Source organism: Papio anubis, chromosome 4 (assembly GCF_008728515.1).
Source record: "Papio anubis isolate 15944 chromosome 4, Panubis1.0, whole genome shotgun sequence".
Lineage (NCBI taxonomy): Eukaryota > Metazoa > Chordata > Mammalia > Primates > Cercopithecidae > Papio > Papio anubis.
This window is the reverse complement of record NC_044979.1, coordinates 113910737-113926147: the sequence shown is the minus strand read 5'-3', so window position 1 is coordinate 113926147 and position 15411 is coordinate 113910737. Positions and strand designations below refer to the sequence as shown.

Sequence of the window (15411 nt, the reverse complement as noted above, 5' to 3'; positions counted from 1 at the left end):
ACCAAAACCAAGGCTGGGGGCAGGGAAGGCAAGCAGGCTCTGGGCACCTTGGAAGGAGGCACATGAGCCTCAGGGGTCCTGGCTAGGGCAGCTGTGCCCGCCACTGCCCCCCCCCCCGCCCACCACCCCTCCTCACTGTGGCTGCCCACTGTCCAGCCTCTTGAAGCGTTCTAGGGCACTTGCTCCTGGAGCTAACAGTGACCCAGGACACTGGTGTCTGGGGCTTGGCCTGAGGCTTTTATGGGGGGAGGTGGCTGGCTGCCCAGGGCTGTCTGGCTGTCTGGGGGCTCTGCGTGGCATTTCCAGGGGTTGGTGGATCAGGGATTCGGTCCCTCAGGAGAATGTGGACACCAGCCCGAGGTCGCTCACTTCTGTGGACTTAGCCACCTGAGGGCCCGGGAATGGAGGGGACCAGGCTACAGCTGGGCATGTGGCACTGGGATGGGCTCTGGAGCCCCAGGCCTGCAGTGCTTGCCCAGAGACTTCCCTGGCCCTTGGCCGTGTCCTCGGGGACACACAGCTCCTCCAGTCGGCCCCTCCCAGTGCTGGAATAGACAGCTCCTCAGTCCACATCTGCCAAAGGCGGCCCTAGAAGGCATCCTGCCTTTTGTACTGCGTTCTGGAGGTGGGGCCACAATGCACTGCTCACTGCATAAAAGGGACAGCATCCTGCCCCTGGCAGCTCTGCCCGACCAGCTCTGCCTCTCCCACTGCTATCCAACCTGTACACCCTGGTGACCGTGTCCAGGCTCCACATCTACCTCTCCAGCCAGACTCTCCTCTGAACTCTGGCCTCACATGGCCAACTGCTACTTGGAACAAATTGCCCCTTGGCTGGCAGATGTGTTAACATGCCCAGACCAGGATCCTGATCCCACAACCCAACTCCCAGGTCAGGTGGAACCTCTTCTTCTCAGGCCCTTCTGTTCCTCTCCTCAGCCCCTCCCACCTCCCTTCAGAGTAAGTCTAGACTTTTACCCCTCTCACCAAGCCTGCACCCACCATCCCTGCGCAGGGGTTGTTAGGACAGCCCGACGCCCTGCTCCTACCCTGCCCCAAGATGCCCCCGCTCTGCAGCCCGGTGCCTCCAGGCTTCTCACCTCCTGCTGCTCACAGCTCAGCCTCACTCCCTCCCTCCCCATCTCTGCTCCAGCCTCAATGCAGGTCCCCTGCCCCCATCTTCTGACAGGAGCTGCCTGACCTCGTCCCTGCTTCATCTGTCCCCATTCCTTCACCCCCCAACCTGTCCCCAGTTTGACTGAGATTCTTTCCTGCAAATCCCCACCCTTCAGAGGAGTTGGTCCTGCTGTCAACTCTGCTTCTGTACCCCACGCCGCACCTGGCATTCAGTGGGCATTTGCTGAAGAGATGAGGGTCAGATGCCCTGCAGGGAGTGTGGGGCGTCCTCAGGCGAGAAAAGTTGTACTTTTGACTGTGAGCCCCGATTATGTGTCCTGTGACCTCTCGGGTGAGGTCAGTAAGAGAAACCTCTGCAAGCCGGCTGGGGCTGCCTCCCAGAGGCTGCCAGGGGGAAGGACAGGCTCTGTCTGTGCTCTTCTGGCCTCACAGACAGGCTCTATCTGTGCCCCAGGCTACACCTGGGGGGCCAAGCAGCTTCTCAGGGCTCCCCAGGTATTAGCACATTTCCTAGGCTGCTTGGGAAAGCCCTGTAAGCTTGCATAGACACCCAGCAAGAGGCTAGCCAGAGAGACACTTGTAGCTGGGGTCTGGGCACAAGTAACAGCTCGGTGCTGGGCCTGAAGTCAGGCAGGATGCAGCCTGGCTGGGTGAGAGGAAAGTTTGGAGCCAGTGCCTGGGTTCAAACCCCTCCATGGCCCGTGGTTCTGTGGGCCTGGGGAAGGGTTTGTACCTCTGTGTCCAGTTTCCTCACTTATAAAAAATGGAGATAAGAAAAGTACCCATGTCCCAGAGTGGCTGTACCAATAATAAGGAAGCGTGCCCAGAGCAGGCCTGGCACACAGGAAGTGTGCATCAGCCTCAGTCCCTGCCATTGGGCTTGTCCTGGGTGTCTGTGAGGCAGACCTCTGCCCCACAACGTGACCCCCAGGCTTGTGAGACCAAGCTGGGTCAGGGCTTCCTCCTCTGGGATTGCATGCTTACCAAGTGCCAGGAGGGGGACTTCTGCAGGCCCAGGTGCACCCTGAGGAAGGGGCTTGCTCCCACCAAGAACAAGGCTCGCCTTTGGAGGATGCTCCCCACATAAGAGGTGAACCCCCAGGTCTACTGGTGACTACAGCCTCAGAACCTGACAGCATCTATCCTCCAACCCATGCCCACTGGGAAGTGTGTGAGGGGTCCTCATAGGCCCTGTGGTGTGGACAATGCAGGGACCCTGCAGCATCTGGCTAGGGCAGGGCCCAGATAAGAGCCCTGGGCCAGGAGACCCTGGCCGGTTCTGCCACTGTGGGGAGACAAGCTCCCCCACCCCATGTCCCCCGCTTCTCTGCAGCCCCACAGAGAATGCAGACCTACTTTTACAGAAATCCAGATTTTTGTGTAAAAGTGTCTCTATTTTAAATAGATTTTAAGTGGTGGCAGCAAATTTAAGCTTTTGAGAATATTATACAGGACAAATCAGATTCGCAGGCCAGATGCCACTTTATTTACAGAAATGGAATCAGGTCCTACCTCAGGTCCCATCTCACGTTTTCACTTATGCCTATGTGTCTCCTTCATGGGAAAGGCCACAGGAGGCCCTGCAGTAAGCATCCTGGAGTTGATTTAAAGTCCCTGACGGTGAATATGGGGGTCCTCACTGTTGCAGCAAGGGGGCACACCCCTGTGTATCTTAGAAATGCCTGCAGCCCTTTTGCTGCAGAACAGATTCTTAGGAGAGAAACTGTCAGATCAGAGTTCAACTTAGAGAAACTCCAAATTGCCCTCTGAACAGATGGTATCAGTTTGACATCACGCAATGCCGGGATTCCTGGGGGAGAACTTTCTGGCCTAGAAGGCAGTAGAGCCGGGACTTCACCCAGTCAGTGGCAGGGCCACACACAGGCCTTGATACAGAGGGGAAAGACTTGGGCCTCCTCGACACCCTACGGGGCCCAGCCTCCCAACATGTGATAAGAGAAACAGCAGCCACCTTGTACCTCGCTCTCCCTGTTCTCCAAGGGCTGGGCCAGTTCTCCCCACAGCCCTGCAAGGGAGGATCACTCAAGGGCCCTAACTGTCTGACAATACAGCCACACTCTGATCAGCCGCCTGGGCACAGGCTCCATGTCATTGTCCTCTGCCAAGACCTCAGACTGAAATGTTGGCTCCTCCCATGAAGAACCTGGGGCCAAAGGACCAGAGTCCAGGTCTGTGGCCGCCAGGATGGGCCACTTGGAGAGAGGCACAAGGGTGGTACCAGGCAGGTGTGAGGGCTGGACCTTTGCAAGAGCAGCATCATTTTTGTTGAGAGCCTGCAGGTATCTTATAATTGGGTCCCTCTGACCAATCTTGTCTGGCGGGAGATGCCAGGCAGGCTCCCCAGGACTTCCTGCCAGTAGCCACTGTGTGCGTGGATTTGGGTGCTGGCCTCACCACAGTGTACTGGCTGTCTGTGCCTGCATAAATGACTTCTGTAAGCCTTTCTTCATCTGCAAGATGGGTGCTGCTGGCACCTCCTCCCCAGTGCTGTGGTGACCCGGCATAGTGTGTGAGGCTGCTATGTGAGGCACCTAATGCAAGGCCTGGCATATGGAGGAATTCAGCAAATGGCAGATGCCTTCACAGTTAGTTCCTGGCATTCTCTACATTGGTGGGTGTAGGAAAGAAAGACAGAGGAGGCAAAGGTTGTAGCTGTGGGACATTGAGGACAGCCTGGATTGCTCCACAGAGCCCTGAGGACATCTCCAGGGGTGTGCTCCGCAGGGGCAGTTAGATTGGAGGGTTGGAGGTCGGGGAGGGCGTGCACTCCCACCCATGCTCAGAGCCTCGAAACAGTGCCTGCTCAGCCAACATGGGTGTTTGATTCTGTGTCTTTTGTCACAGACTTTACCAGCCCCATCCCTTTCTGACCTTGCCTGAGTTTAAAATTCACATGTGGGGTCTCATTAGGAGACATGGTTCTGAACTAAAGATCTGTATCTATTGGGAATGCTTTGGGCTGCAGAAAGCCAAACACCTGACTCACGGTGGCATAGGTGGTTTCTGTCTGCTCCCATAAGCCGCACATGGAGGGTGAATCTGGCATTACTCTCGCCTCCCTACGTTCGCGGTATGCTAACAGCTTTAACCTCTGGCCTTGTTTCTTCATCGTTGCAGGGTAGCTATCACAGCGCTGGTTATCACATCCTTACACAGCTGTGTCTACAAATTTAGGGGGACACTGAAGCTCCTCCCCCTGCTAAAATCAGGCTTTCCTGCACTTGTCATTGGCCAGAACTGAGTGACATGCCCAACTCTAGACCAATCATCAGTAAGAGGAGTATAGTATTGCTGTGCCTACCTTAGACTAATCATGGCGCAATGTGCTCCCCACACCAACAAAATCTGAGTTCTAAAAACTGAGGAAGAAGAGGAAAATCGCCATGTTGCCTCCTGTCTGGGATTCAGATCATCTCCAACCCCCTGAGCTTATGCGTAAGACTGTGGGCAAAAGTGTGTGAGTTTTTGTGGAATGGGTCCACAGTTTTATCAGAGCATCTTTCCTTTTTCTTTTTGATTCAAGATGAAAATATCCTTATGATTATTTTTCTCACCACTGCCCAGAGATAACCAGCACATTAACATGGCCTTTTCTCCATGAATAGCACTAGGGTGCCCAGGGGACAGACACATAGCTGTCCACACACCAGCTTGCTGGGTATGCAGAGGCAGAGTCACATCTGCATTCAGAGCCTGTCCTCACACTGCCGTGTGGAGAGCGAGCAGCCACACCATGGGCCGTCCATGCTCACGGGAGTGGTAGTATCGGATCTGAGCTTCGTGTGCCCAGGCGTCTCTCACGTCAGTGCATAGGGACTCTCTTCCTTCTGTGGCCCAGTGTGCCCATGCCACAGATGGCTTCAGTCAGCAGACACCTCCTTCTAGACACTCACGCTCACTCCTGGCTGGCCCTTAGCACACCTGTGCAGACTGGCCCATTTATTTTCTGGTGTAAATCCCAGAAGTAGGAGGACTGGGTCTCTCTGATAGCAATGCCAGCTGCCTGGCGCCCTCCAGACAGGCGGCTCAAACCCCACCTCGCCAGCTCTCCCTGTTAGTCCCTCCTTTCCCTGGCTCTGACCTGAGGGACGAAGCAGGGTGCTACAGGACGCTGTGCCACAGGGATATCGTCATGGACAGAAGCCACTCTGCCCTCTGCTGCTCACCCCTCCAACACGCCCCGGGCTGCATTTGTTGAGTGGCTGGTCCCAGACTCTGCTCTTCTGACTTGCCAGCTGGTTTTACCTGTAGTAAAGTTTGAGATGATGGGTCATCCTGAACCCGGGGTCAGAGGACAGAAGGAGGCCAGCGGCATGTGGGGGAGATAGCCTGTGAGGCCCTCGGCGTGTGGGTGCCTGGTGACAGCCCCACCCTGAGTCCCCAGCCCTGCTGCTCCCATCCCCCTCCTTGTGCAGGTAGAGCAGATCCTGGCGGAGTTCCAGCTGCAGGAGGAGGACCTGAAGAAGGTGATGAGACGGATGCAGAAGGAGATGGACCGTGGCCTGAGGTTGGAGACCCATGAAGAGGCCAGTGTGAAGATGCTGCCCACCTACGTGCGCTCCACCCCAGAAGGCTCAGGTACCACATGGGAACCGGCTCCTCATCCAGAACCAGCTGTGGGCTCAGCACTAGCTGGGAAAAGAACCCCAGGCACTCCCAGACTCACAGCCAGTCCAAGACAGAATCTCCTGGGGAGCAATGAAGTCCCCGAATTGTGAGGCCAGTTCTCACCCTTGGCTCCTCTGGTCCGGCCCTGGGGCACTCGGACTCACCCTGGAGCTGGCAAACCTCAGGAAAACTGACTTTTTAAATCTCACTCCTGGCCAAGTGCAGTGGCTCACCCCTGTAATTTCAACACTTTGGAGGCTGAGGCGGGCGGATCACAAGGTCAGGAGTTTGAGACCAGCCTGCCCAACATGGTGAAATCCGTCTCTACTAAACATACAAAAATTATACAGGCATGGTGGTGCATGCCTGTAGTCCCAGCTACTCAGGAGGCTGAGGCATGAGAATTGCTTGAACCCGGGAGGCCGAGGTTGCAGTGAGCCAAAATCACGCCACTGCACTCCAGCCTGGGTGACTGAGACTCCATCTCAAAAAAAATAAAATAAAAAAAAGCTGGGCATGATGGCTCACGCCTGTAATCCCAGCACTTTGGGAGGCCGAGGGGGGCAGATCACAAGGTCAGGAGATCGAGACCATCCTGGCTAACATGGTGAAATCCCATCTCTACTAAAAATACGGAAAAAAATTAGCCAGGTGTGGTGGCAGGCGCCTATAGTCCCAGCTACTCGGGAGGCTGAGGCAGGAGAATGGCGTGAACCTGGGAGGCGGAGCTTGCAGTGAGCCGAGATCACACCACTGCACTCCAGCCTGGGCGACAGAGCGAGACTCCGTCTCAAAAAAAAAAAAAAAACCTCACTGCTCCCCATGGGCACTTAGGGAACGCCCAGCCTGGCTCTGCACTGGCCATTGCACTAGGTCCTCAGTTGGTCCCTGGGCTCTTGGTGACTCTGTCTAAGGCAGGAGTTTCTCATTGACTTTTCCCCAGCTGACCTTTGACCCCTCCACAGTTGATGCTGGTGTCCCCAGGTGTCTGGTGGCCCCTTGTCCAGCTCCCTTGGTCCCCTTGTGCCTTCCCTCCTCCTCTCTGTAATATCCGGGCTAGTCACCCGGGGCCCACCCAGCCCAAGGCCAGCCTGTGGGTGCCCCTGAGGCTGACATACTTCTCTCTGTGCCTGTAGAAGTCGGGGACTTCCTCTCCCTGGACCTGGGTGGCACCAACTTCAGGGTGATGCTGGTGAAGGTGGGAGAAGGTGAGGAAGGGCAGTGGAGCGTGAAGACCAAACACCAGATGTACTCCATCCCCGAGGACGCCATGACTGGCACTGCTGAGATGGTGAGCAGCACAGGGGCCAGGGCAGGGGGCCAAGGCCACGCAGGATCTCAGGGCCCAGCTAGTCCTGACAGGAGGTCCCACCCATCCACCAGGGGTGGGGAGAGCAGGGGCTGGAGGACCACCCAGCCTCAGAGGCAGCTGGAGGCCTGGGTGAACAGGACTGGCCAACATGTCCCCAAGTCCCACAGTCACCATCTGACCAGCATTGAGAGGGGAACGGGCTGAGGAGGGGTTAGTGGCAAGAGGAGCCCCAGCCAGTCACACTTTGTCCAGTTTACCAGAGGAAAAGCCAATGTGTAAGAACAGAAATGTGACCCGGCAGCCAGTGCACTCCCCACCTCTCCAAGGGCCACCCCTCACCCTCCACCAGCATGCACAGAAAGTGGGGTGACAGCAATCACAATGTCTACCCAGGCAGCAAGGACCCCTGACCATGGGGAGGACTGGGGTGCAGGGGACCCAGAAGCAGAATGAGGCCTAGGGGGAGCTGGGCAAGGCCAGAGCCCCAGCTGCAGCCAACCACGTGGCCAAGGCCAGCTCCTGGAGAGGCAGGGCTCCGAGGCAGGAGGCTGCCCGTGGTTGCCCGTCCTCACACCCCTGCGGCTTGCTAGCCTGTCTATGGGCTGGGCGTGAATCAAGGCAGTGGGGATGATGTGGGGACTTCCCTGGCCCCAGCAGCCAGTGAGGAGCCTGGTCAGTCAGCGGAGCATTCAGCAGTACCCAATTCCGTGGAGAGGCCCGTGTGAGGGGAGTCAGGGCTGGCCTTCAGCAAGGATGGGTGGCCAGGACACCTGGAAGTAGGAAAGGAGACTCCAGGTGCTGCAGACAGAAATCAAGGATGCGCCTCCATCTGGAGCCTCAGGAACAGCCGGCCAGGCCTGAGACTGGACTTTACAAGGTTCAGCTGGGAGGGCTAGGCTGACAGAGCACAGCCGGGCTGGGGACCAGCCTGCCCTGTGTTGCCCTGTCCCGGGGGCCACTGTCAGCAGGTCTCTGGCATAGGGGAGGCTTAGGGCCTGAGCCCAATGAGCAGCAGCGGAAGAGGAGAGGGAAACTGCGGACAGGCCTGGCATTCAGTGGCCAGGAGGTGCAGTGTTCCCTGAGGAATAGCTTGGCATGAGGCCCTGGGGAGGGCTGCAGGCCGGCGCACCCCCCCATGCCAGATGGTCACCGTGGTGTGCATCTTCCAGCTCTTCGACTACATCTCCGAGTGCATCTCTGACTTCCTGGACAAGCATCAGATGAAGCACAAGAAGCTGCCCCTGGGCTTCACCTTCTCCTTTCCTGTGAGGCATGAAGACATCGATAAGGTGGGCCAGGTGGAGGGACAGAAGGCAGATGAGGGGAGGCATAGGCGCCCCAGATGAACTCTGCCTTCAAATGCAGCCCCCATACCCTGTGCTCAGAAGGGAGATCTGGATTCAAATTGTGGCCATGTCACCTGCCACCTCTAATGCTGTGGAAAAGAAGCATCACATTAGCTAATTCTGGCTCTGCACCCTGTGAGGCACCAGCTGTGATCACCCCACTACAGTGGAAAGAGCAGCTGGTAGTGGAGTGGGGCTCAAACTCAGGCAGCCAGGCTCCGGGTCACCTGCAGGCCACGGTCATGTCACAATGCCTCTAGCTGAGTCAGAAATGTGAAGGAACTGAGATTCTACCCTCCCTGCAAGCTAGCAAGGTGGCCTGCCAGTTACATCTGTGCATGCACACACACACAGTCATCTATGCACGCACATAAAACATGAGACCTTTGGGTCAGGGAGAAAGCCAGTTCCTCACTCACAGCAGAAGCATCAGCCAGAGCAACATCTTATGTGGTTTTCCAAGCCCCAGTCCCTACAGAGACACAGAGAGGGACAGGTGGCACCTGTGCATGCAGTGGGGTGCCTTGCAGGAAGGAAATCCTGATTTTACACCGAGCTGCTTCCTGCAGGCCCTGCCTTGACTCTGGGATGACGTCTCAGAGCTGTGCAGTACAACATTCTTAAATTGGCTGGGACTCAGCCCTGCAGAAATATGAGATATTCAAGGAGAATCGTTCCCAACACCTCTCAAAGCTATGGGGCTGCTCTGAGCCTGTTTCCTCAGCTGTAAAGTAGGGTGCATACGCTTGTGGCCCTAGGCAGGAGGTAGTGACAGGCCCTAGCACCCTGCCTCTAACATATGTCAAGCAGCCATGAGGCCTCCCTCTCCCCACAGGGCATCCTTCTCAACTGGACCAAGGGCTTCAAGGCCTCAGGAGCAGAAGGGAACAATGTCGTGGGGCTTCTGCGAGACGCCATCAAACGGAGAGGGGTGAGGGGGCACCTGTGACTGCCAGGGGGGCTGCCCTGGGCCACCCACCCCAGCACTGCCTGCCTTTCTCCTTGGCTCCCAGCACTGCAGCCTCTGTGCTTCTTGGCAGGACTTCGAAATGGATGTGGTGGCAATGGTGAATGACACGGTGGCCACGATGATCTCCTGCTACTACGAAGACCATCAGTGCGAGGTCGGCATGATTGTGGGTAAGGGCTCCTTGCACCCCTGCCCCTTCCAGACTGCCGAGTCGCCCTGGGTACAACAGGCTTTACGGGGCCCTGTGGGGTGAGGACCAAAGTACTTAACAACCGGTGACGTCAGAGCCGAGCCTGGCGCTGGAGCCTGGGTGGTCTTGGGGTATCAAAATGGAAGCACTGTGTACAGTAGGAAGCATTTCAACGCCGTGATGCCACATGTATGCCAGCTGCACATCCACCTCGCCCATTAGGATTATAATTAAAACACTTTATTTGGTAAATTGACCAACTGGACAGATTTGTCCAGGTGGAAGAGGATAAGCAAAAGTGGTGCCATTCCTACCCGAATGATCTTTCCACCGGCCTGCCTCTGTCCCTGCCCCCACCCAAAGTGAAGGCAGGTACCAGGAAAGGGAGCAGCAGCCCACCCCTCCCAGCAGAGGGGTCTTCCACACCAACTCAGACCTTTCTCAGAAGTTCCGGAGGTCATTATAACGAGCCTTCACTGAGGAGCAATCCAATCAGATCAGGTATCTGCTGTGCGCATGGGCGTGTGGTTCTATAATTCTCTTCCACTCTCACCTTTCAGAAGGAACATTGTCTTTAAATCCAGCATCTAAATGTGAGCCCCAGCCATCCCTGCTGTGATCCCCCCAGCCCTTTCCACCCTCTCCTCTGGAGCTGCCTGGGGCTCCCCAAGACACTTCCATATGAATTCCCACCAAGCCAAGCTGCAGCTGCTCGGCCCAGGCATAACCCCTCCTGGGGCAGAGGTGGCAAGGAGTGACCCACGGCTCACATCTGCCCCACATACACTCTTGACTCTGCTCAGTGTTTAAAAACATGCTTATACCAATTACCAAGATCTGAAAATTAGGAGAATTCACATCAAAGTCTGGATTTCTGTTTGTTCATAAAAAACTAGAAGGCGGCCAGGCAAGGTGGCTCACGCTGGTAATCCCAACACTTTGGGAGGCTAAAGTAGGCGGGTCATTTGAGGTCAGGAGTTGAAGACCAAAATTAGCTGGGTGTGATGGCACATGCCTGTAATCCCAGGTACTCAGGAGACTGAGGCAGGAGAATTGCTTGAACCCTGGAGGCAGAGGTTGCAGTGAGCCAAGATCACGCCACTGCACTCCAGCCTGGGCGATGGAGTGAGTGAGACTCCGGCTCCAAATAAATAAATAAATAAATAAAAACTGGAAGGCTAGGCATCAATGAGCCCTGATTCCTATGTGGCAGCTCGACTGACCAACATTTGAGTTGCTGTCCCTGACAGCTTTAGGGGTGTGCAGCCCACACAGTCATGCTAGCTTGAGGCTCTGCTGTCACCAGTGTGAAACTATTAATAACTTGTGAACAAAAGACTCCATGTTGTCACTCTGCACAGGAGCCAGCAAATTACAAAATTCCACATCTGGTCTTGTCTACAGGAGCCTCTGGACTGCTCCCAAGGGCCCACACCATGCCTTACTTTGGGCTGCCATGCAAACATGGCTCATGACAGAGAAGCTCAAACATGTGCATGGGCAGTGCCAGAAAACAAGGGTGGTGCATAGACAAAATAAAATGATAACGTACCACAACCATTTCTTTGATACACACTGTTTCTCTCAATCCTCCCAACCACCTAGGTAACAGGCAGGGAAGGTGTTATTGTTGCCTGTTAGGAAAGAGGACAGTCCAGAAAGCTGTCTCTAGCCACTGAAGCAACCCAGGTCTTCCAACCCCAGGCAGACCCGCCTTTCCATTGTTCCAGGCAAAGCAGAGACAGGCATGGGGGAGTGGGAGAGGCGGGGCTCCTATGGGCAGGAACCAGGCCATACTCCAGGGCAGTGCAGCTCTTGCTGACAGTCCCCCCGACCTCCACCCCAGGCACAGGCTGCAACGCCTGCTACATGGAGGAGATGCAGAATGTGGAGCTGGTGGAGGGGGACGAGGGCCGCATGTGCGTCAACACCGAATGGGGCGCCTTCGGGGACTCGGGCGAGCTGGACGAGTTCCTGCTGGAGTATGACCGCCTGGTGGACGAGAGCTCTGCAAACCCCGGTCAGCAGCTGTAAGGATGCCCCCCTCCCCCACAGCCCAGGCCCTGGGCCGCTCTGGTGCAGCGGCAGATGGGAGCCGGGCCACTGCCGATAATGGGCTTGTTTTTAAACAACTCTGGGGAAAAGCAAACTGACAATCCTTTCGTAAGCTCCATCCCTTCTGCTCAGTCATGACCTGCCCCTGTGAGAGATGAAAGGTTAGTCCCAGTTGTGATTTGATAAGCCCAGACCTTTCTCCTTCTGACAGGTGATTGTGCATGTAGAGGAGGCTCTGAGACGCCCCCAGTAAGGTTTCTGGGTTTAACCCAACATTCCCCAAAGTATGTATTTGGCCACATTCACAGAAAGAATATTAGTCTTTTGTGGAATGCTGCGGGTTGGCAGTCACAGCTTGGAAACCAACCCAGAGAGAGCTCATCATTAACCATGGCTATCACTTGTTAACCACCTACTGCGCCAGGCCTATGCTAATTATTTTATTAGCGTCCTCTCTGCCGCTCGCAGGCCTCTATTATTATAGGTCAGTAGTATTCCATTTATTTAAATTAAATACGGAAGGTCATAGATTAAGCAAGAAAGTGCCAGCAACATGGTGCGTGCCTCCGACTGGGCACTAACCCTCCAAACCTTAGTTTCCCCAACCATAAACGGCCGATGAACAGCAGCTCCGGATGCAGCTAAAGGACTGAAGCTCTAGGTCCCGTGCTCGGCGCAGGGCCTCCTGCAAGGAAGGTTTCGGAGGGACTGGATGGGGTCTTTAAACTATCTGTCTGTCCCTTCACTGAAGTGGGCCCAGGGGCAGGCCAAACTTGGTCCTGTGATTGAGTTGGATGTGCACGTTCCTAATCCCTGACGTTTCTAAACTCTGGTTCATTAACGAGGGAAAGACGGGAACCGGATGGGGGAGTGGGGATCACAGTGCCCCACGTGGCCGCCTCGTGACCTCAATGGGGAAAAGTGGCGCCGGTTCCCGGCTTCCACCTGCACGAGGGGCCCTCCCTCGTGCCTGCTGATGTAATGGAGCTGCCCTGTGTCCAGGTATGAGAAGCTCATAGGTGGCAAGTACATGGGTGAGCTGGTGCGGCTCGTGCTGCTCAGGCTCGTGGACGAAAACCTGCTCTTCCACGGGGAGGCCTCCGAGCTGCTGCGCACACGCGGAGCCTTCGAGACACGCTTCGTGTCGCAGGTGGAGAGGTGTGCGGAGGAGAAGGGCAGGTGCAAAGGGCAGGGGCTGGGGACGTCCAGTCCGGGCACTGCAGACTTGGTCTCAGGGAGAGACTGAGTCCCAGGCCCGTGGCGCAGGGACAGGAAACTAGGGCCTGGGGCCGGATTCCGGGCGTGGGCGGGGCCTGGGGCGGGGCACAGGGGGCGGGACGGGAGTGGGCGGGGCACAGGGGGCGGGGCGGGAGTGGGCGGGGCCCGAGGCGGGGCGCTGGAGGCGAGGGCGGGGCTCTGGAGGCGAGGGCGGGACAGTGACGGGTCCGGGGTAGGAGGTGGGGTCCGGACGGGGATGCCAGGAGCAGGGATGGGGGCGAGCCCGCGTCCGGGCAGTGTCCCCATCCGTGAGTCCCCTCGGTGCTCCCTGCCCGCCGTGGCGGTGCTCTCTGGATCCTGCTGTGGCCTCACTTCCCTGGCGGAGACCCTGGGCTTAGTTAGAGGGAGCAGTACTAACCAGGTTACTGCTGGTCCCTAGCGGAAACGCTTTGACTGGTTGAGGTGAGCAGGATCGCCCCATTTCTCCAGAGGGGCCCCGGCTCAGCCAGGGAAAGAGGCCGCCGCTGGGTGGACGGCTGGCAGGGGCCCCTCCCTGGAGGAGAGGCCGCCGCTGGAGGGGGATGGATTGTCGGAGCCACCCTCAGCGACCGCCCTACCTCCTCCCGCCCCGCAGCGACACGGGCGACCGCAAGCAGATCTACAACATCCTGAGCACGCTGGGGCTACGACCCTCGGCCACTGACTGCGACATCGTGCGCCGCGCCTGCGAGAGCGTGTCTACGCGCGCTGCACACATGTGCTCGGCGGGGCTGGCGGGCGTCATCAACCGCATGCGCGAGAGCCGCAGCGAGGACGTAATGCGCATCACTGTGGGCGTGGATGGCTCCGTGTACAAGCTGCACCCCAGGTGAGCCCGCTGCGCCCTCTCCCTGGTAAAGTGGGGCCCAAAAAGCGAGTGCTCCATGGTTCCTTGTGGCTCCCAAGCTCCAAGATTTTGTGTAATCCTCTTCTCGTCCCCCTTGGCCTAGATTTGGGGGAAGGGTCGACTTCGTGCAGGATGCCCGGTAATGAATGTGGAGGATGGGCTGGGAGGAGGGACGGCAGCCCTGCTTCTCTTCTGCCCAGCTTCAAGGAGCGGTTCCACGCTAGCGTGCGCAGGCTGACGCCCAGCTGCGAGATCACCTTCATCGAGTCGGAGGAGGGCAGTGGCCGGGGCGCGGCCCTGGTCTCGGCGGTGGCCTGTAAGAAGGCCTGCATGCTGGGCCAGTGAGAGCAGTGACCGCCAGCACAGGGAGGATGCCACAGCCCCACAGCACCCAGGCTCCACGGGGAAGTGCTCCCCACACGTGCTCGCAACCTGGCGGGGCAGGAGACCTGGCCTTGTCAGGACCTGGGCTGCCTGCCATCCCGCTGGGGAACCCAGCGGGCCTTTTCCCTCAGTCATTCGGTGGGACAGCCCAGGGCCCTAACTGGGGTGCAGCAGGAGCAGGGACAGAGACTCTGGAAGCCCCCACCTTTCTCACTGGAATCAACTTCCTAGAAGGGAGTTGCTCACTCAGGACTTTGTTGCATTTCCACACTGTCAGAGCTGTTGGCCTCGCCTGGGCCCAGGCTCTGGGAAGGGGGCGCCCTCTGGATCCTGCTGTGGCCTCTCTTCCCTGGGAACTCATCCTGTGTGGGGAGGCAGCTCCAACAGCTTGACCAGACCTACACCTGGGCCAAAAGGGCAGCCAGGGGCTGCTCATCACCCAGTCCTGGCCATTTTCTTGCTTGAGGCTCAAGAGGCCCAGGGAGCAATGGGAGAGGGCTCCGTGGAGGAGGTGTCCCAAGCTGCGAATACCCCCAGAGACCTTTTCTCTCCTGTACCCCCATCCCTGAGTGACTTGTGATTCTGGATGGACCCTCACAGCAGGTGCAAGAGACAGAGCCCCCAAGCCCCTGCCCCAAGGGGCCCACAAAGGGGAGAAGGGCCAGCCCTGCATTTTCAACTCCCGCAGCACTGGCTCAGGAAGAAACCCCAAGCAGCATTCAGCACACCCCAAGGGACCACCCCATCATACGACATGCCACCCTCTCCACGCCCAACCTGAGACTGTGTGAGTTTTTTAATTAAAAATGTTAAAAGTTTTAAACATGGCCTGTCCACTGTTCTTTGACTTCTGTGCATAAGGACTGTGGGGACAATCTATAAAGAGTCAGCGTCACATGCATGAAGATACTTCAGTATCTCAGCCATGCCCTCCAGACAGCTCCTTCCAGCCAGCCATGCCCCGGGGAGTGTGAGGAGTGACGGACCAGGCTGTAGGAACAGGAATGGGGTATCATGGGGGATGGCAGAGTAGTGGACAATACACTGCCTGGTCGGTGCCCCTGCTTGCCTGCCCATGGAATGTGTGCAGAGAGAGTGCCAGGCCAGATGCTGCTCTGGGGAAGTGGGAGAATGAAGCTGGTCCTGCTGCATGTCAGTCTCAGCACCGTCCTGTCCAGTCAGAGCCACTTAGGTTTGCCAGTGAGTGGAGGCCCAGATACACGTTGGATTTCTAAGGTCCCGCCAGATGCTCCTATTGGTGGAATGCCTGTTTAGAGTTAGCCA

The 15411-nt window shown here is 57.2% G+C and overlaps 1 protein-coding gene across 5 annotated transcripts in view; it reads left to right on the top strand.

Moving 5' to 3' along the window:
- GCK (glucokinase) overlaps positions 1 to 14954 on the top strand; it is a 49435-nt gene extending 34481 nt beyond the window's left edge. For 3 of the 5 annotated variants that reach the window (XM_003896049.5, XM_017956741.3, XM_003896050.5), the window contains exons 2-10: positions 5574 to 5736; positions 6903 to 7057; positions 8248 to 8367; positions 9260 to 9355; positions 9465 to 9564; positions 11431 to 11614; positions 12642 to 12797; positions 13492 to 13725; positions 13944 to 14954. In XM_003896049.5, coding sequence (XP_003896098.1) covers positions 5574 to 5736; positions 6903 to 7057; positions 8248 to 8367; positions 9260 to 9355; positions 9465 to 9564; positions 11431 to 11614; positions 12642 to 12797; positions 13492 to 13725; positions 13944 to 14088 — 1353 coding nt within the window. In that variant the 3' untranslated portion in view covers positions 14089 to 14954. Of the gene's footprint in view, positions 1 to 5573; positions 5737 to 6902; positions 7058 to 8247; positions 8368 to 9259; positions 9356 to 9464; positions 9565 to 11430; positions 11615 to 12641; positions 12798 to 13104; positions 13320 to 13491; positions 13726 to 13943 lie in introns of those variants that run through there. The other 2 variants (XM_021935828.2, XM_031665380.1) reach the window with 2 other exon arrangements.
- Positions 14955 to 15411: the final 457 nt, after the last annotated feature.